Here is a 20,279-nt window from a genome sequence, read left to right as displayed (position 1 = left end):
TCCATTATGCTATTTCGTTGCAGTGAATAGGTGCATGCACTCATCGGACTTAAACTCAAATATCTCAGAAGTCCCAACTGGAAAATGTTAGCAGTTTCAGTCGTGTAGAGGAAATTTTCCTGAACAGATTGACATCAAGTTAAGGTTGTGGCATCTATAATATACATATAGGAACCTCAAATTTAACAAGAACATGCATTTCCTGCTGAAAATGCGTTGGAATTATAATTTTATTTTTATGGCTGAAAATACAGAAATTAGAAAATACCCGCAAGCTGAAATTAATTAAAAAATGTATGATTCACACAAAAGAGGGAGTGTGGAAGCTGAACTGAATCATCTATCAAAGCTAAGTGCTTAAATACAATGCGGGAGAATACGTTTGAACGTTGTGAAGAAATAGTTGAAATTCAAGAGGCGTGTGGAAGTTGACCTGCATCAACAAAGCTAAGAGCTTTAATAGCCTACAATGCGGGAGAAGCTGTTAACCGAGCCTGTTACATCATATAGTTAATATAACTAGAGTAAGCTACTTTTGTCTTCCAAGATGGCGTCCCCATTCATTGCTATGAAAAGTGTTCAGTGACGCAGTGACGCAAGTGAGAGCGCGAGACTGGACCAAGCCCCCGCCCCTCGGCTTGAAGCAACGGCCCCGGTGGATAGGTGGTATTGCATTACGGTTAGGTTTCCGACTCTTCCGGTCGTTTTTATTCTATTAACTCCAGTCAACATTTACAAGACTATCTCCCCCAATAATTTTAGTTCGATTCTCCAACCTGGCTCATACTACTAGCTTTTTCATAGACTAATTTTTCCTGATTTTTGCTAAGATTGAAACCAATCCGAAATGGGTAAGCAGCCCATTTATTTGCTTACGTCAAGAAAAGTTGCCTGCAAATGTGCCTCCGGATACTAACAGGGCACGAGCACAAAAGTTCACATTGGCCGATAGCCGATTTACATGGCGCTGAAAGAGCCATAGACTTATATTGAATGAGCACAGGGAGAAATGGCTTGAGTTGCCAGCCTTGTAGCAAGTTAAGCAAATCGTTGTCACACATAGGCCTACATGAAATGTTGTTAATATAGTTAATTCCCGTTGTTTGATTTTTCGTAAAAACGTTCATGCCACGATGGCAAATATATGACGTTAAGCGCGAGCATAGATTGTTGACATGTCTATCTGGAGCAAAGACGAAGATTAATACTTTAACTGTTAACCACAATAGGGAATTATATATATTTAAATAATACTAGTCTTGCCTTCAGAAGCTTTTGTTAAACACACCCATTATTATTTTTGTTGATCGTGTCATCAAGCCAGACTGCTTTTGTGGGACAATGTTTCACCCCCACTTACATCTGATGGAAACGTCTTGTAGCCCATGGTTCTATGAACATGCCCCTTTCAAAGGCAAATGTTCAATAAAGTATATTTTAGACACACTTCTCGAGCTTTTATTTATTACATTATTAACACGTCTTGTTAGATCACGTTATATCCATTAATAGACGTTTGGTTTTGGGTAAACTAGCAGCCCATTTATTTGCCTACGTCAAGAAAAGTTGCCTGGAAACCTGCTCGCGGATAAGAACAATGAATAAGCACAAAGGGAGCATCTTAAATCTCTGATTTACCTTAGCTGAATGAGAACAAGGAGAAAGGATTTGATAATCTACAGCTGCCTGCCTTTATTGTTGCACGTTTTACAAATGGTTGCACATACATGACGGTTGTTTGTAGAGTTAATTTCAGTTATTTTAAAGCAGATTTAACCATTTTGTAGGCCTAATGAACGCTATTATGCTCATGGCATGACAAACGTAGTTATAGCCAAGTATAATTAGTTATAATATCGTGGCATGTTATGGCGTCATTATATATTGTTGACATGTTATTCTGAGGCAAAGACAAAGATGAATAAATCATGTCTGATAACGTCAATATTGTTATGGTCGTTATATTGTTAGAACTTTAAGTCAGTTAACGCCACAACGATAGCATTAACAATAAGCTACTAATAGTAAACAACAAACAACACTCATCATCATGACAATGATTTCTACCAGTGAGCTTTTTATGAATGAGCGATTTCCCCCTAAATCTTGTCAAGCTTATTTAGCCTAGATTTAGAAGCCCATTTTCATTTCAATCGCGATTCCATCTGAGATAGCTATTCTACATTTACTACTGCCGGTAACGTTGTGGTTAGAATAAGCTTCAAAGGGGGTTATTTATTATTGAATTATGCAATACAAGTAGGCTAAATACCTGCAAATATGACGAGGAGGGAAAAACGTATAGGTCCACTTTAACACCGGTCTGCCAAATGTATTTGTTTTGATTCAACTAGCCGGTCACCATTCCCTCTTGCAGGGGAAATGAGAAGACAAAATGTCATTCTACAATTCACTCTTTGTATTTTACATTTACATTTATGCATTTAGCAGACGCTTTTATCCAAAGGTCACTGATCATAACAACGAGATAGTCCCAATCATTGCAAGCAGCCAAAACATGAAGCATACATTGTGAAAAACTAAACCAAAGGGAAGACCCATAAGAGCATGCAGTTATACAAGTTACAAATTAAAACAACATGAACCCCAAAAAGTGCAAGACTGTATACCTGTAGAATAACAATCAACAGTAAAATATTTCACAGCGAGAACAAGAGTAAACTTCATTATAACTAACCTACAAGAGCAACAAGTCTTTCAATAAGAGTCATTGTGATCCTGGAGGAAACTAACATCAGGTCCAATCAGGCATTCCTAAGTGCTGTTGTACTCCCGGAACAAGTGCGCCTTGAGCCTTCTCTTGAAGGTGGTGAGCTGGTTCAGTGTCCCTGATGGAGGTGGGGAGCTGGTTCCACCATTGGGAGGCCAGGCAGGAGAAGAGCTTGTGTTGGGACCGGGCAGTCTTGAGCGGTGGGACCACCAGGTGGTTGTCTGAAGAAGACCGTAGGTGACGGGTGGGGGTGTAAGGCTGCAGGAGAGACTTGATTTAGTCGGGTGCAGTCCCGTTCGCTGCTCGGAAGGTCAGTACCATGGTCTTGAATCTGATATGGGCGTTGATGGGTAGCCAGTGGAGAGAGATGAGGAGGGGGTAACGTGGGAGCGTCTGGGTAGATTGTAGACCAAGCGGGCCGCTGTGTTCTGTATCCTCTGAAGAGGGCGGGTTGCCCATGCTGGGAGACCAGCGAGCAGCGAGTTGCAGTAGTCCAACTTGGAGAGGACCAGTGCTTGGACTAGCAGCTGGGTGGAGTGCTCAGACAGGTATCTCCTGATCTTCCGGATGTTGTAGAGGGTGAATCTACATGACCGGGAGACTGCAGCAATGTGGGCCGTGAGGGAGAGCTCGTCATCCATGGTACCGTTGGATTCCCTGGATCAAGAAGAGTCCAACGCACTCTATGACGTCATACAAAAGCGTTTTTTTCGGTACTCCTCCTACAATTCTTGTCGTATCTTTTTCAAAATTGCCACAGATGATTTTCAGACCAAGCCTCACAAAAGACATCACATGGAGTTTAGATTTTTGCAACTGTTTGTTAGTTACAGCCAATCAAATTGAGCAACTGATCCGGAAAATGGGAAGTGAAGGATGTAGATTGTTTGTGTCTATTCCAATATGTAATGATGTTATTTAATGACACAAATATGTGTTCTAGAAAGAGTGGTCTGGAGTCGCAGAGGTCCGATAATATCAGCTTTAATGCAGCAGTTGGAAATCAACAAGTACAGAGCTCTGGGGCTGTCTACGCTTCCCTACCCGCAACAGAGTTTTGGGCTGGTTCACGAAGTCCAACCGGCTATCTGTCTCTGCCCCAGCATATATTATACAGTGCAATTGAAACAGTAATATCAAAAAAGGGTTGTGCTTGGTCTTTCGTGTATCAGGGAGTTGTTCTTCCCTACGCATCCCACCTGCTCGGGTGCTCTCTCAGCCCGGTTTCAAGGTTGCTTCTGAAATGGAGAGATAACAACACAAAATACAGCCTGTTTCAGGCACCAATAACTGTTGATTTTTGTCTTATTTAAGTGATTCCTTTGTCTTGTGGTATCTCAGTAGATCCCATGTCTGACACATGTTAACTTGTGATACCAGACAAATTGATGTGGCCACCATTTTGAAAAATATAACGTTTTTTCGCTACTTCTCGTATAAAGTTGTCCAATCTTCACCAAATTTGGCACAGATCATCTTCAGACCAAGCCTCACAAAAGACATCACATTTTTTTTTTTTTTCTAAACCTTTTAACTGGAACAACCAATCAAAGTCATCAACCAAGCCACCATAAAATAAGTTAGGTCACATTTCAGTACCTCTTTACTGCCTTGACACCAAATTTGGTATAAGGACTAGGGACCTTGTTCTAAAGAGGTCCAATAGGTCATTTCAACTCTAGGTGTCGCTGTAATAAGCAAACATTTGGCACTAATTATCTTCAGATCAAGCCTCACAAACGTTTTCACATGGTTTTTGATTTTCAAAACAGTTTTTCCAGTAAAGCTGATCAAAGTCGGCGATGAAGCCGTCAAAACAGGAAGTGAGATCATATCTCAGGAAATGTTGGCTGAATTGACATAAAACTTGGCACAGGTGCTCGGTACAAAGAGTTCCACCAAAGGTTGTGTCATCTAACCGCTAGCGGGTGATCCCGTGTCTGACACATGTTAACTGGTGATACAAGATTAATTGATGCAGCGCCATTTTATGTTTTATTAAAAGTTTTTTCCCTATTCCTCCAACAAAATGTGTCCAATATTGACTGATTTTGGTGAATTTGGTCATTTCCAGCACTGAGAATAGCTCACTAGGATAACTTGTTGTCTTGGCAAGGGCAATGTAAGAGGTTCGAATCCAGCCAAAGCCAACAAGCCTGCCATATCACTGGTTTTCTGTTTAGCGAGACTGTAAGCCACTGCAAAGGCAGCCAGGTTTAATGCAGTTGCTAGCTACCTGTAGTCTAGCTGTATATAGTCATGGCAATCCTCACACAAACTATCAAAATTATTTTTGAATTTCGAAACGGTTTGATCGGTACATCGAAATCTGCGGCAAAGCCTGCAAACAGGAAGTTGGGTCGTATCTCAACAAATCTTTGATGGATTCAAAGCTCCATTTACTCGGAACCCTGTTCTGAGGATGTCTAAAATGTTTTTTGTTAATTTCACCTGCTTGACCACCTCATTGCTGCTTGCAGCTATATTTAAATACTTGCTTTCTGTGTCACTGTCTGTGAATGAAGAAAAGGTAAAGTGAAGTAGATAAGGTAAATTAATCAGTGGCTTTAAAAATGAGTTGTTAGTGAGATGTTTTTATACAACGAATACCATAATATATAGCATGTTGAAAGTGTTTATGTAGTCTTGGGTCTTCCTCTTGTTGTGTTTAGTGGATATGTTGTATCTACAAGCTGTCATGTAAGCTGTCTTGTGTCTACCTCTTGTTGTGTACTGTAGACTGAGCTGGCTGGTGAAGGGACATATAATAGCATGACGACATTTGAATGCACACATTAAGTTTCAAAACAAGTTAAACCTCGTCTTGAAAATCCAGAAATTTCAATAAAGTTATATTACATATTTTAGTTTATTCTTAGATAAAGCTGTCCTTGGAGGTGTGGGCGGATTTACATCATACTATTACTATTATAACCAAACATCTAAATATAATTTATCTTGCCTGTCAGAAGATTGTGAGGCAGTGCCACTGCTCTTGATCTTCGCTCAACAAAGTTTAGATCTGTGGATATAAACTAGAGATGCATAGGAAGGTGACAACCTCCTTAAAAACATCACCGTCACTCTTCCTTGAGCCCCAAAAATGGGTTGCCATACCAAGTCCTGTCAACTAAAAAAAAAAAAAAACACTGCTCCGCTTTTCTGAATATCTTTCACTGTGAAGCAGTAAATGAAACACTCTGCACCCCTTACAATTTGCATCTGCATGCTTCCTAATCAACACCAACTTACTCCCCAGAACAGAGTGCTCTTGTCTCAACCTAGTCAGATAAACATGAAGCATACCACAGATGCCCGAGTCAGATAATTGTATTATCAGGCCCTCCTGCCACAGCCTGTCATCAGCCTTGTCAATGTCCAGGAACACTGCCATCACCGCTTCCTTATTTACTTCTGGTCATCCAAATCCAAAACCAGCCCTGAGTACTATACTTTATAATATAGTACTATAAAGGGACCAATTCTGAAACCCCATTGTTGAGGAGCTCCCTTCCTCTCAAGTGTGCACACTAGCACCTCTCCATAATCCTGCACATTTTAGACATTGGTCTATATGAAACTGGATCGATAGCCTCTTTCCCTGGCTTTACAATCTGGACTACCACTGCATGGTAGTCCAATCAGCAGGCAACTGCCCCAGACCCACACCCAGCTAAACAGTGCCAGTATCTCCTCCCAGCGCTAGATCCCCCAGGTGCCTGAGAAACTCTATTTCATCCAGGCGCAGTATCGCAGCCTGCTTGCCTTGCTTGTTGCATCTTCTGCATTTTAAAAGACAAATTGATAATCAGCATTGTCCATGGTCCTCTTAAGCATTTTGCACTCCAACTACAGCAGACACCTTCCCCTTTGTACCCAACTTTTGGCGTTATGTCCACTTCCTTCAAACGTCCGTCCACCAACACTAGTTATGATAGCTAGAAACTTAGGACAACATAAAGGTGGGGTGGTGACACATTAGCTTACCAATTAGTAGCTGCTCAATGACACAATAAAGACAATTGTTTGACATTTACATATAGTAGAATTTGCTTCCTTTTGTCTACTGCTTTTCCACCTGCTATTCATCACCAGGTATGCCATGAGGAGGGCATAAAAGTGCTTTCCATGGAAAATGGTTGGGTTGAAATTCAGCAAGGCAAATTTCACCTCTTAAAAGTGCTAGGTACAGAGTTTTAGAGCGTAGGGTCAGTGCAAACTTATTTGAATATGATCACCTTCATCCTGATATTTTTGCCATGTTTAAATGAAAAAAAAAAAGATTTAATGTGATTTTTTTTTTTACATTACACAAACAATGCTTTTACTTTATTTGACCATTAAGAAACAACAACACTTTCATAACACTTCCATGCTTAAACATATCTGGGTCTTTGTTTGTCAAATAGTCATTTTGCGCTACATTATATATATATTTTTTTTTGTTGTTATAATTGAGACATAGCTTTCAACAACAACAAAAATGGATGACAGCACTATGTCAAATTATTTTTTTAACTTTTCAAGAAATGTTTTGCTCCTGAGTTGCACACCTTATATTTTTCAGAAGACAACATGTAAAACAGAGAATGTATATTCCTTTACATTAGGCATGAATAAAAAACACAATATTTATCACATACATACATCATAAAATAATACAATTGCACGATCTATAGCACCATAACTGTATAAAAATAATTTAATAACAATTAGAAGGCACTTACACATCTGAGTTAATGGCTGAACATACAACAGTCTATCTACTCTATGTAATAAACTAACTGTTTATTTTCTCTCTATGCAAATGTATATTTTCACGAATACTTTACAGCCCTCTACACATATTTAGTAAAGCACCAAACCTCAATCCTAGATATTGATGTTTTTACTGTCCAAGGGTGAAAGAGTAACTAAATACCAAAACCATTATTATTATTATATTCCTGTTTAACACTCATGCATGGTTTAACACATAAATCCTGATGATCTTGATTGCAATTATTATTTGCAAAAGGGGAATGAAAGGAAAGTCAGCTGTGGGGAAATTATAGAGCTATTTTGGTGCCAGCACAGGTTGAATCTGGTTGTAATCTGTGAAATACGATTTCAAATTTAGCACTCACTATGATCATTTAGTTGGCATTATTACAACATGAACTGCATGCTCAGAGCATTACCTCTAACACAGAAATGGCCTGTTCAGTTACTCTTTTAGGTCTGCTTATACTAAAAATTAAAATTGTATTATACTTTTTTGGCTTATTTTTCACTTTTCACCACTAGTATGCAAAAGTGGAAATGTAAGGAATCAAAAACTGGAATCCCCTTTAATTACCCTGCCATTTCAGAGGTTGATAGAAATGATCAATCCACTATTTGTAAATGCAGCATTTCAGGAGTACAGCAGCTCTGATTTTTTCTTCAGGCACCTGGTTCCTTCTTCAACATCTTTGAAAATTTTCCAGTGAACTTTGGTGATGCTTTTTCACAAGCATTTCCATACAAACAAACTGCAGGCAAGAAAATTAAAAGACAGAAATGAAAGAAAGAAGATGGACATGTGAGAAAATATTCATAATAATTTGAAATAGGAGCCACTAAATCAATGTGAAGGAGAATAAAGAGGTTTTCGGCCATAAAGACATTCAGTATTCAATATGTATTTTGCCAGTACTGATAAACTAATTTACTATTACAGTGATGCCAAAACTACTTGGCTTATTATAAAAAATTATGCATGAAAGAGGTTTTATAACCAGGGACCTAACATAATAAATAAACATTTGCAGACTTACCTGCAGTCATTGCCTCCTGCACTGACAATATATTTATCATCATAGGAGAAACGTATGTTTGTCACATGGGCAGAGTGACCAAAGTAGCGCTTGTGTTTGGCCTGTAAACCAGAAGATAATAATTACATTTTCATAGCCAAAAGTAATATAAATTAAACATGATACCCAGGTAGTACTTTGACACCATCAAACAAATGTTCTGTCTGTCTTCTTCAAGAAAATATGGATGTGAATATCGAAGTAATCACCTCGCTTTTCAAATGTAACTGTAATCTCATGTCATTTTTTCCTAAAGTGATCTGGATTACGCAATTAACACATCATTAACTTACAAATTTTTCTGTGCATGGAAAGTCAAAGAGTTTAACAAGCCCAAAATCATCCCCGGTGACCACATTGAGACCAGTGTGAGACACGCAGGCACAATTAACATCTGCCTTTTCAGCATTTCTCGGCCACACACCGATGACTTCATCCCCTAATACACTGAAAACAAGCACAAAAATCCATAAAATTAAACATCAGAATTCTTATTTTATTTTAGTCAAGCTTAGTTTCTCTGTGTATGTTGTGATAGTATTTCTCCGTCATCGAAGGCTTTGAACTCTAAGCTTATGAAAGGTACAAGAATGGGAATGTAATTCTTAATTATTTTAAATCAGCATATTTATTAATGTTACAAAGGCAATTACATGGAATCAACATCTTACAAAGTATTACTTGATTTAGGTGACACCTTAGAAATGTGCCTGAATGCATGTATTTGTAACTTCTCACTAGGAAATATGAGCTTCCAGCAGCAAACTGACAAGAAAAAGCTTGAGTACTTCTTGAAAGAATCCTTAATGGAAACAAGCCAAACAAGTTCTTAACTTTACCTTGTCCAAGTGGCCCAAGTTATTCTTTCAATGATTGTTTGCTCTGTTACCATCTTCCCTGATGGAACTTCATGAACCTGACGGTTGTATGTACCTGTAGATACCTGTGATGACAAATGAGAAAACCCTCTGCACATGAACTTCTCCTGTGTAAACATGCGTAAGACGTTCTTTATCACCATCCTCCCTCCTGAAATTTGATAAATTAATGTACCTCGCCTATAGATATTTGACAATTGTCTCATACCTCAATATACTTGCTGTCAGCCGAGAAATCCATTTGAATGACAAAGCCTGCAATGTCCTTACAGTAACCAATTCGGTTCAGAGATGGACCCAGAGTCAGATCATAGAAGTCCACTGCACTATCCACTGAGCCAACCGCGAGGAGACAGTTATCTGGGCTGAATCTGAAGTAAAGTCAGATGTGCACACATTATGCGCATATCTCAGGTTTTGAAAAATGTCTTTAAAATTTGAGTAGAGTTGGATAATAGTGTACAGCTAGAAGTAGGGCTTACCGAATATCTTGGATCCCTACGCTTCTATCTCTCTTCTTGCCCCACACGGTTAAGGAGTTGACTAGGAGGACTATAAATTCTCCATTTTCCATGCCAATGGACACCATCTCTCCATTCGGGCTGAACGCTGTACACTTGGCTGGATGGCCCAAGCTCACTTTATTAAGAAGTTTCTAACAATGAAAGGCACAGAAACAGTTAGAAGCAATGAAAATGACAACCTAAACATTTCAAGTCAAATTGTTGGTTTGTTCAATATTGCAGTCATGTATTTGAGTTATTAAGGCCTTACAAAACTAACCTGGCACTACAGCAGACAGACAGAATGCATTTTGTATTCTCTAGGAGTTGCAATCCCATTTCCCAACAGCAGTGTAAAATCGAGCAAGGGGGTCTAACCTGTCTGATCTTTTTCTCAGTCTAAAAAGCTCAATTATGTGTCCCCCTGCCTTGTCCATGACAACAAACAAATACATTGAATTTCAGGCCATGTTTCATTTTCATCATGATTCACCACTCACTTTATCAGCAAGGTCCCATATTCTTATTGTGCCGTCATCACTGGCTGAGATGAATACGTCTTTGGAGGGGTGTGTTGCTAGTCCCCAGATTCGCCCCTGAGTATGTCCATTTATCATGGTGTTGGAAGCTGCATTCTTTTCACCCACTTCAATGATTTCTCCATCTTTTGTTCCCACAAGAATTTTTCCCTTTATCAGAAATGAAAGTAAGAAAGCTTACAAAATATTTTACAACAATAAACAGAAGCAGAATTGACAGATTTCAACACATCCTATATACATACCTTGCCCCGACACACGGATCGAACGTTCTCCACGGCCTGACCCGTCTCCAGTTGGAACGCCCTGCAGCGCTTCATCTCTTGGTCCCACAGCTTCACTGCTCCCCCTTCTTTGGTTCTGTTAAACAAAAACAAACAACATTTTACCCATGACATCCCCTATGATATTGCCATCAGTTTGTGCCAAAATGGTATTGTCCCTAACACACAGCATCACTCAAGCATATGACAAATCTACATCAGGCCCATCCCAATCATTTGACCGCATTTAAAAAGAGAATTCAAACCAGGTTCAAATAACACCCTGTTTTACTCACGGTCTCTCCTTTCCTCCGGTGACAATGAGGCCGTCCCTCAGGGTAGTGTACATGGTAAAGACTGGTCCTGTGTGTGCTTTGGCCACCACCCGTACTAGGAAATGCTCTCTCCACACATACACGTCACCATTTATGGCACCAGTAAATGTCAGGTTATTCTGTGAAGGGAGCAATTGAAAATGCAACTGTATGAGTGTTTCACATTCTTGTAAGATATATGCATAGCGTTACTTGTTTTGACTCTGGGTAGCTCTAACTGTCATTGTTGACTCCTTGGACATTGACACTACTAGTATCACATTTATAATATTACAAGCTATTCTCTATGTACAGTTTTCTGAGTAATAATGTGTGACTTGTTATATATATTGGTAAAAACAATTCAATGTGAAATGTCAATCATGGTTTTTTTTTTCAACTGTCCCTTGGTGTAGCAAATTGTATCAGCCAGTGGTGAAAAAAAACACCGTGATACTCACAGCTCCAAAAGCCACAGATAACATTGTCTGCATTCTGCCATCTTCCACAGCACCAATCACTCCTTTCTTATACATGAGAGAGCCTCCGACTAAGGTCCAAAATTTGATATGTTTGATCCCCACAGAAACAAACTGAGTGTCTGAATCTGGCCGGAACTCTACCACAAAGATTCTGTCAGCATGGCTGCCTTTACTGGTCACCTTGGTGCCTATGGACAAAAAATAAATAAAAAGACTTTAATTTAAGTTTTGACCAAGTATATAAAGCAACCTTGAAATTGTAACAAAACAATCAGTGATGATGTTTGACTACACTAGCAAGGCAGCCTTACAGCCTGTGTAATCAATTGTCCTATCCTCTTAATTAGGCAACACTATTATGTAGTATTTAACAACAACAATTTAACAGAGTTATGGCTAGACTTTTACAATATGACGTCCTTTTTATTGTATTGGTTGTGCTACCGGGACGCTATCTACTCTGCACCTGCATCATGCACTCATTCACAGAAATGGCTTGAACTGAGTTGTATGTACAGCAAAGAAAGTTATTGAAAATGTTTAATGTTTTGGAAATAAATTCTGTTAATTTAATTTTCAATTTTGTTCAAAATATATATTGTATTGTATCGTGAACCCAGTATCATGATATCAAATAGTGAGCTGAGTGTATCGTTACACCCCAAATCTCCACCAAAACACAGTACTGTATAAGTACACTAGCTACAAGGTATTAAGTGGAGTGGGGGGCTATCCGATTGCCCCACGATTGCCCTGAGCAAGCCAATCAATCTATCTTCTTAAAATACATTATATAGATTATTAAAATACATAATTATGCATTATTTTTAGTGCTGTCAAACGATTAAAATATTTAATCGCGATTAATCGCATTAATGTCATAGTTAACTCGCGATTAATCACAATTAATCGCACATTTTAATCTATTCTCAATGTCCCTTGATTTATTTTTTGTCACATTCTTTTTTTTCAAATTTTAATGCTCTTATCAACATGGAAAAGTGGTTCGGATTGCTTCGTGCCAATATTTTTTTTATTGAAAACAACATTGCAATCGCCTGGCTTTGACGAGGGGCGGAGAATTCGCATCAGCTGTGTGCTTGGCCATCAAGTGGTATTTCAGACTGGACGTGCTGCGATGATAGCTCAGTTTACAACGACAAAACACACAGATCACTGGTCTTGTCAATGGAACCATTTGGCAACTTTTTAAAAGTAAACTCTCCATTCAGAATCTTATTGGCATCCATTTCGGCATCTTGCACTCGCCATCCACTCAAAACGTAACGTTAGCCTACTACAAGAGAATGTCTAATATCCGTAAACGGGCTCTGCTACTACTCTTTAGCCGGCTCGCAAGCCAAACAAGTGTCTGTTTCTCTTTAGCCGGCTGTGTTTGTGGCGCGCCTGTTGTTTTGTTTCCGGTCTAGCTAGATCCGGTGTGGTGTTGTAGTTTGTCTAAAGTCGGTAATTGTTGCAACAGCATGTGAAAAAAACTACAAAGTCTGCAAGGCCAAAAAGAGCGTTAATCGCGCGATAAGAAAATTGACGCCGTTAATTTGGGTTTGCGTTAACGCCGTTAATAACGCGTTAAACTGACCGCACTAATTATTTTGTATATTTAGTTTTATTATATGACATGTTTTTATGTGATGCACACTGAGTCTACCTCGTGTATGAAATGTGCTATTTAAATAAAGTGTCTTGCTCTATGAAACACCAGAGAATTTAATGTGCAGCAAGGAATCATTTACAGTCACCAAGTGGTCTTACCTTCCTGCCAGCGCCACACACTGATAGTGTGCTCAGGCTCGACTCCCACAGACAACAGCAGCTTTCCTGTGGCGCTGAAGTTGACATAGCCAACCCCCTTGGCATGGGAACATCGCAAGACGGACAGCGTCTGCTTGGTCACAGCGTCCCACACGTGGATAGAGGGGGCAAGGCCTGCACACACAAAATCCTTTGTTGTTTCAAAGTATCATAACCCAAGGTTAACAGATGTATTTAGACAAGGGCAGTGTATAGCAAAGGGTTTGAGGTTTAACTGATGGGAATATTGGCATGTTGAACTTTACAACCCCCCTAGCTTGTTTAATACAGGCCTATATGTATTCATTTAAGACTGGTCAAGGGTTGGTATCAACATGCTGCGCCTGTTTGAAAGGGCAGTACTTGACACGTGACTGAGGGTCTGATTTAGCATTAATGTGAGAGCAGGGAAATCTGAAACTGTAGACCACTGACAATCTTGTATTTTGCAACTCAGACTCTCTATGGTTACAACAGTACTTTACTTATGTTTCTAATGTTTTATTCAGTTTTGACTCTTGGCTTTTCACACGTTAGTAAAGTATATGGCAATTTATCCAAATCCTTCAGTCTAATGCTGGTAAATATTTTAATTTAATGTTTTTATTTCTTCTATTTTATTACATATAAAAAGTATACGTAAAAATAATCCTCAATCGCACCCTTGTCATACCAAACACAAAGGCCTCCGTTGCTACAGTGTTGCATGCTTACCATAAGTGTGAAGCAAGGATTCATTCACAGTCAGACTTGCTTCAATATCATATCACTACCACTCTGCTAGGGGGGTTACACACTACATTACAAGGTACCGTAGATGGATTTAACATGACCTGAACAGGAGGGCTTGCACAATAAATACTCACCACAAACTTCAGAATCTACACAAAAAAACGTGGGCAGTAAATAATATCAGTTGTTAAAAAACATCCTAATGAAGTTGAAATAAATTGCAAATTTTAAATTGGGTTACTTGGGTGTGTTGCATGCATGAACGTTGTTGATCAGTCACAACCATGAATGTTAGAACTGTGGGAAAAAAAGATTTGTGGCAAAAGAAAAACTGACATGAAGAAAAAAACAACGTCTTACCTGGAAGATCTGTGACATCGCCTGTCATGTGATGAACAATAACAGGATGAGGAAGCGTCAAAAGAAAATCAGTGCAATGAGTAAAAGGGTCAACTTGCATCACAGTGCTCAATAAAAAGCTACAAGTTAAAAAGCTCTAGATGGCTTGCTATTGTTATTGTCTTGTTATTGTCAATTGAGAAATAAAGGGATGGGGATATTGGAAGTAAAGTACCTTCAAAACCTTTATTATAACACGTCAAAAAGAAGGAATTGTATGTACAGACAATTTCCTTTTAAAAGAAGCCAAATGTAGAATGGGGATGACATCAATGGAAGCCACACAACTTTTATGTGAATGTGTTCTCACTCACCTATCTGCCCTGTAGCGATGATATTTTGATACTTTGGGTGTTGATTGACAGTGAGACAAAGAATGTCATCGGTGTGCTCAAGGTAAAAACTTTGCGTCCCTATAAAAAGAGGTCGCTGTTCAATAAACAGTAAATCTACTTTTCTCTGAACACCGGTGATGTGGGCTAACAATTGAGCTGACAATGTAGTTCATTATTTTTAGTCTTCAATAACTGACTACCTAACCCTAATTCACCCATATGCCATGAATACTAGCCCTAAAGCAAAAAACAACAACCTCAAACTAACAATAACTTAATCTTTCTAAAGCAAATTATTTGTATGATTAAATACTTGAAGGACTAAATATATCAAAAATTCTTTCAAATATTGTAAATACTAGTGATTGATTTTCTACTTTGACCACGGCCTGCATTCTACATTGCAGGTTGTTCCAGGCTTTTGTCCCCATACACACCTGCAGAGAGGTTCTGTATGACAACTGCTGCTGCAGTATGAAAGATGATATCGGCACCATCATTTAGGTAATGAAGGTTGTTCCGACAATCAAAGCCCCTGTAACCAAACACATGCTCCAAGGCTAGCTCCTAAACAAACACAGAAACAGACACACATCCACACATAGATTTTTCAGTATATAATTGGAGAACAGACTGTCAGACATACAGTATATGCTTGGTGTTACTTGTAAGATATACCGTACTTACAAACTAATAAATAGTTTAAAATAGCAATATTAAGTTAAATGATTTAGTCTGAAATATGAAAATCATACCAGAATAGAAATGCTTTCCCTCTACAGTTATCATTCAACATGACAAAGTCAACCACTATGTTAAACCACACAGTTGAACTAACTGTTCCTGGCAATGTTCCCTCTAAGCTGCGCGCCTGTGCGGCCGTGCAGACCAATTGAAGGACTTGCGCACTAGATTTGTGCACAAAATAAAATAAGTATTTTTTTTTATTACCATTTTATAAAAACTATAAATGTTCAGTTCATCGGTCAAAAGCAGCGAAGCCCACTTTATACGTTTTAATGTCACTCTAGGCTACATGCAAGCTTTAAACAAATGACAACCCTGGCGCTCAGCTCAAGCTTTGACTAGCAACGAAAATCAGGAACGTTACCTTACAGGCACCCAAAAAAAGGGTCAGTTTTACATTTAAACACAAATTGCTTGATGAAATCGTTCAAACGGACACAAGCTATGGTCCAGGTAGGCTGGTGAAGCTTTCTGATATATTTAGTTACAAAGAAGCTTCCGGGGTTTTCTTCAAACTTTGCTCAGAGTACTGAGGTTTGCGCTCAGACAGATTTCTATTTGCTCAGTGTGGAAAATAATTAGAGGGAATATTGGTTCCTGGAAAGATTTAGAAAGCATGACAAACCTCAACTACTTTCTTCTTCTTGTTAACATTGTTCTTCACAAGCTTCTCTGGCAAGGGGGCAGCTCGACTCACAGGAGGCCTGCACACACCAAACACTGAACACATTAGTATGGATAACTGCATACAGTGGACCTCAGAAAAGAGGGATTCCACTCTACCTTTCCTCCACTGCCACCTCTTTCTGTTGCAGGTGGGGCTTGGTGCCAGTCATGCCACGAATGCTGACAGCGTAGATCTTGGTGACATAGTCTATGCCTTTTTCTCGTGCAACATCGCTGTCATATCCTGAAAAACTAGACAGTATGAGGTTTGGCTTCAGGGAGAATCCTTCAATATTATTTTGTGATTATTAATAGATAATTGTTGTCATAACTTTAATAAATAAATTGTCCAGATTTCAAGTGTTACATACCTCCATCCTCCTCTGCGTCGTCGTCAGACTCCTCGCTATCTACCGCCTTGTTCTCTTTGTGCCCGGAAGCTTCTCTGGCCCAGATCATGAGGGCCGTGTCTGAACCCCCTACTGACAGCAACATGGTGTCGTCGCTGGACCAGCGAACGTTGGTCACATTGGCACTGTGCCCCACATACTTCTTAAACTTGGCAAACTGGCCCTGGAGCAAAAGAGTGTATGAGGATACAAGCACACCTACCTCTTGCAAAATAATGTGTGTGTTCTATTTGTACAGTTGGAATTATTTTAATGGAAGTGCACTTACCTTAGAAGGAAAGCCAAATAGCTTTAGAAAGCCAAAGTCATCTCCTGTGGCCAGGAGTTTACAGTCTTTGGTGAGAGAAGCAGCATTGACAAAACTCAGTGTTGGCCAGATCCCTTCACAGGTTGGGCCCAAAACTGACGTCCAAGTGGCCCATTCAACCTTTTCAAACTGTACAGACACACGCACAGTGTTTCTGAGTAAAAATATATGTATGTAAGAGTAAGTGCCTTTATGTCACACAATTTGGAAAAAATGTATCTAATTTTCAGACCTCTGCCACGTTAATGTTTTGTTTCCTTCCTCTAGGAGCTTCGAAGAATAACTGTTCTTTTGTACCAGTGTTGACCTGCAGCAATTTACCTGTAATTCAAATAAAAATGTATAAATTGTAGTAAACTTGATTACATTCATCAGTCCTTTTGCCATGCCCGGGTAAAATACTGTTGGCGTAATGGATTTTCAAATGTGTTTTGACGTGTGTTTTTCTGGCCCTTACCACGGGTATCCCAGTCTATGTGGGTGATGTAGCTGGAGGCTCCTTTACAAATGCCAACTCTTTTGCTTGTGAGAACATTGTAAATGTCCACAAAGGTGTCATGGGAAGCCACTGCCAGATACTTCCCAGCATCTGGCACACATTAAGAGATTAACAAAGAGAAAATTGTTCCCACAATTCCACATAGAATTTGTACAGATACTGTATTTAGAAATCTACTAAACTAATCATTCAATAACAAAACAAAACAATCGAAAAATAGATAGCAAAAACAAATAACACACCCTGGCAGAATCGTATATCAGAGATAACCTCTTTCCGGTGATGAAAGGTCACCATGTCTTCCAGAGTGTCAGCATTCACAACAAGGAAACTACCATCATTCAGACCCACGGCTAAGGCTTTTCCATCAGGAGAAAAGGCACAACACCTTCCACCTAAAGCACACACACACATACACACACACACACAAAGGACAACACAAAGTTGGATGCAATTTCAAGTAGTTACTCAACTGTAAAGAAAGGCACAAGAAACATTCAAGTTACCTTTCTTAAGTTTGCGGACAGCCACCATGCGATGGTTGGCAGACAACTCCCAGATGCGAAGAGTTTTATCATCACTAACAGTGGCACATACTGGCAGCAGGGGATGGGCTGCCAAACCCCAGACCTCACCCTCCATATGACCCTGAAGAAAGCACACAAACACAATGAGACAACGGGAAACTGCCCGGAAAAATAAATCCCTCACAGGAGCTATCGTCCTCCACTCTCAGCGTTAGTTGTACTGTGTATCCCTGGTATCTGTAGCTGTTGTGGAAGCTGCTCATCCCAGGGTTGGAGGAACCCACACACCTGAACCAGCAAGGTCATGGGGCCACTTTTGTCGATCTCCAAAATCTCGCCGTTTTTGGTTCCCACAAGGATGTGTCCATGTCCAAGAGTGATGGCTCGGATAGATGGGTTGTCCTCCAGCAGTAATCCTAATAACGTGGTTAAAAAAAACAAATCCACAAAGTAAATACAAATTATAGTCACGCACAGTAAAAGTAAGATGTTTTTATACATTTTATCTATACACAAAACACTATTATTTATATTGTTGTAAGTAAGTAAGTAAGACTTTATTTATATAGCACATTTCATACAAGAATTGTAGCTCAAGGTGCTTTACATAAAATCAATAAAAACAATAAAAACAATAATACAAGTGATAAAAGTAATAATTAAAATAGCAACAATAATATAACTAACAAAAGTAGTAAAACCCTTCTGAGATCAAATTACTTAAATGCTTCGGTAAAAAGGTAGGTTTTAAGCCGTCTGTAAAAATGTCTAGCGTGTTTGCTTCCCTTATATTTATGGGTAATTTGTTCCATAGTTTTGGGGAGTAATTAGCAAAGGCCGAATGACCAATTTTCTTATGACTGCTTCTAGTGACCTCTAATAGGCCTGCATTTGATGATCGCAGATTGCAGTTGTGATAAATTATGGTTTTGAAAAAGCCTCAAAAGAAAAAAATGTAATGATCACTGCAACCCTAACTTTACCAATGCATATACGAGGTGTTTAATGACCAACGTATTTACTAATAATGTATTGTAACTTATATATTTTAAAGAATGTGTGACATGAAAACTACCAAAGAGTGGTATCATTTTTGTAAGCAGTAACGGGGGTGTTTAAAATATGAGTTGATCTGCCAAAGGGCTTTGCGATTTGAAGGGAAGAGCATACCAAACCATTACTATGAAATACTTATACTATTATTATGTATAAATACAAATATAGTATATTAACACGGGGGGGGGGGGAATATTTTTCTCAAAAAATGTGTAAATTTGTCAAATTGTTACATAGTACAGTACCTTTAGATGAAGCAGACAGCACCGCTCTTTTTATCGCATAGGTCTTTAGGCACCTGTCAAACATATCGTCCCAAAGTTCTACCACACCATCCTTGCCGCCGGTCACAAACCCCTGCAAAGGAAGACTTGTGTCAAACAGAAATCAGAATATCTTTATGCTCTGTGTTTTCAAGGAACGTAACATTATTTGTCCATTTGTCTTCAGTGCTTCAGAAAGATGGTGGGGAAGTAAAACAGTAACATGGTTATATCCCTTTGTATCTTTAGGATTGATATTATAGATAAATTGTTTTGTAGAAATAGAGAAATGTGATGACTACCTTGTCGAGCGAGCACATGGCAAACACTGGACCGTCATGGGCCTTTATGGTCTTCATTAGTGTCGTCTCCCTCCAGATGTACACATCCCCCGTGGTCGCCCCGGAGAAAACCAGCTCCTCAGAGCGCCCGTAGCAGACAGACATCATGGTCTCCAGCTTCCCCAGGTTCCCAAAGATGCCCCTTTTGAACGTAAGGCCTCCACCTGGAGACACATGCATTCATCAAAATGCCTCTATTACTTCATAAACAAATAATTCCGTTAATCCAGTTTGTGAATGGAGAACACGTTTTTACGTATTCATGTTATTTAACACGTATTTAAGTCATTGGTCATTTAAGTATGATAAGTAACCATGAAATACCTGTGTGTTGCCAGAACTTGATGTGCTTTATGCCCACGGTAACTAGCTTGTCCATACGAAAAGGGTTGCACTTCACGACAAACAGTTTATCTTTGTGTCCTCTAGGGAACAAATGGGTCCAGTCACACACTATGTTTTCATTCAGATTCAAGTTACTTTATTTATTTTGTATTTGTTGTATACATCGTGTATTTATATGTATTTTCCTGTTTGATCAAAGCAATAATAATAAGCCTTTACTTATTTAGCACATTTCATACAAGAATTGCAGCTCAATGTGCTTTCCATAACATCAATAAAAACAATAATACCAT

General features: G+C 39.1%; 1 protein-coding gene across 3 annotated transcripts in view; it reads right to left on the bottom strand.

Moving 5' to 3' along the window:
* Positions 1 to 7,415: 7,415 nt before the first annotated feature.
* Positions 7,416 to 20,279, bottom strand: part of eml6 (EMAP like 6) — a 39,662-nt gene continuing 26,798 nt past the window's right edge. Inside the window, exons 17-43 of one of the 3 annotated variants that reach the window (XM_084685786.1) lie at positions 19,966 to 20,066; positions 19,603 to 19,805; positions 19,283 to 19,394; positions 18,270 to 18,397; positions 17,961 to 18,102; positions 17,697 to 17,849; positions 17,413 to 17,544; positions 17,188 to 17,276; positions 16,917 to 17,084; positions 16,610 to 16,811; positions 16,356 to 16,482; positions 16,198 to 16,276; positions 15,263 to 15,392; positions 14,805 to 14,903; positions 14,452 to 14,472; positions 14,226 to 14,240; positions 13,321 to 13,494; positions 11,527 to 11,735; positions 11,048 to 11,205; positions 10,734 to 10,848; positions 10,450 to 10,638; positions 9,929 to 10,101; positions 9,655 to 9,817; positions 9,408 to 9,511; positions 8,862 to 9,015; positions 8,530 to 8,630; positions 7,416 to 8,244 (exon numbers count right to left, since the gene is read on the bottom strand). In XM_084685786.1, coding sequence (XP_084541912.1) covers positions 8,220 to 8,244; positions 8,530 to 8,630; positions 8,862 to 9,015; positions 9,408 to 9,511; positions 9,655 to 9,817; positions 9,929 to 10,101; positions 10,450 to 10,638; positions 10,734 to 10,848; positions 11,048 to 11,205; positions 11,527 to 11,735; positions 13,321 to 13,494; positions 14,226 to 14,240; positions 14,452 to 14,472; positions 14,805 to 14,903; positions 15,263 to 15,392; positions 16,198 to 16,276; positions 16,356 to 16,482; positions 16,610 to 16,811; positions 16,917 to 17,084; positions 17,188 to 17,276; positions 17,413 to 17,544; positions 17,697 to 17,849; positions 17,961 to 18,102; positions 18,270 to 18,397; positions 19,283 to 19,394; positions 19,603 to 19,805; positions 19,966 to 20,066 — 3,466 coding nt within the window. In that variant the 3' untranslated portion in view covers positions 7,416 to 8,219. The remainder of the gene's footprint in view (positions 8,245 to 8,529; positions 8,631 to 8,861; positions 9,016 to 9,407; positions 9,512 to 9,654; positions 9,818 to 9,928; positions 10,102 to 10,449; positions 10,639 to 10,733; positions 10,849 to 11,047; positions 11,206 to 11,526; positions 11,736 to 13,320; positions 13,495 to 14,225; positions 14,241 to 14,451; positions 14,473 to 14,804; positions 14,904 to 15,262; positions 15,393 to 16,197; positions 16,277 to 16,355; positions 16,483 to 16,609; positions 16,812 to 16,916; positions 17,085 to 17,187; positions 17,277 to 17,412; positions 17,545 to 17,696; positions 17,850 to 17,960; positions 18,103 to 18,269; positions 18,398 to 19,282; positions 19,395 to 19,602; positions 19,806 to 19,965; positions 20,067 to 20,279) is intronic. The other 2 variants (XM_084685785.1, XM_084685787.1) reach the window with 2 other exon arrangements.

The sequence above is a fragment of the Hypomesus nipponensis genome, chromosome 21 (assembly GCF_054491055.1).
Source record: "Hypomesus nipponensis isolate SF chromosome 21, ASM5449105v1, whole genome shotgun sequence".
Classification (NCBI taxonomy): Eukaryota; Metazoa; Chordata; class Actinopteri; order Osmeriformes; family Osmeridae; genus Hypomesus; species Hypomesus nipponensis.
Note: the sequence above shows the minus strand (reverse complement) of the source record. Positions and strands in the feature narration are given on the sequence as shown.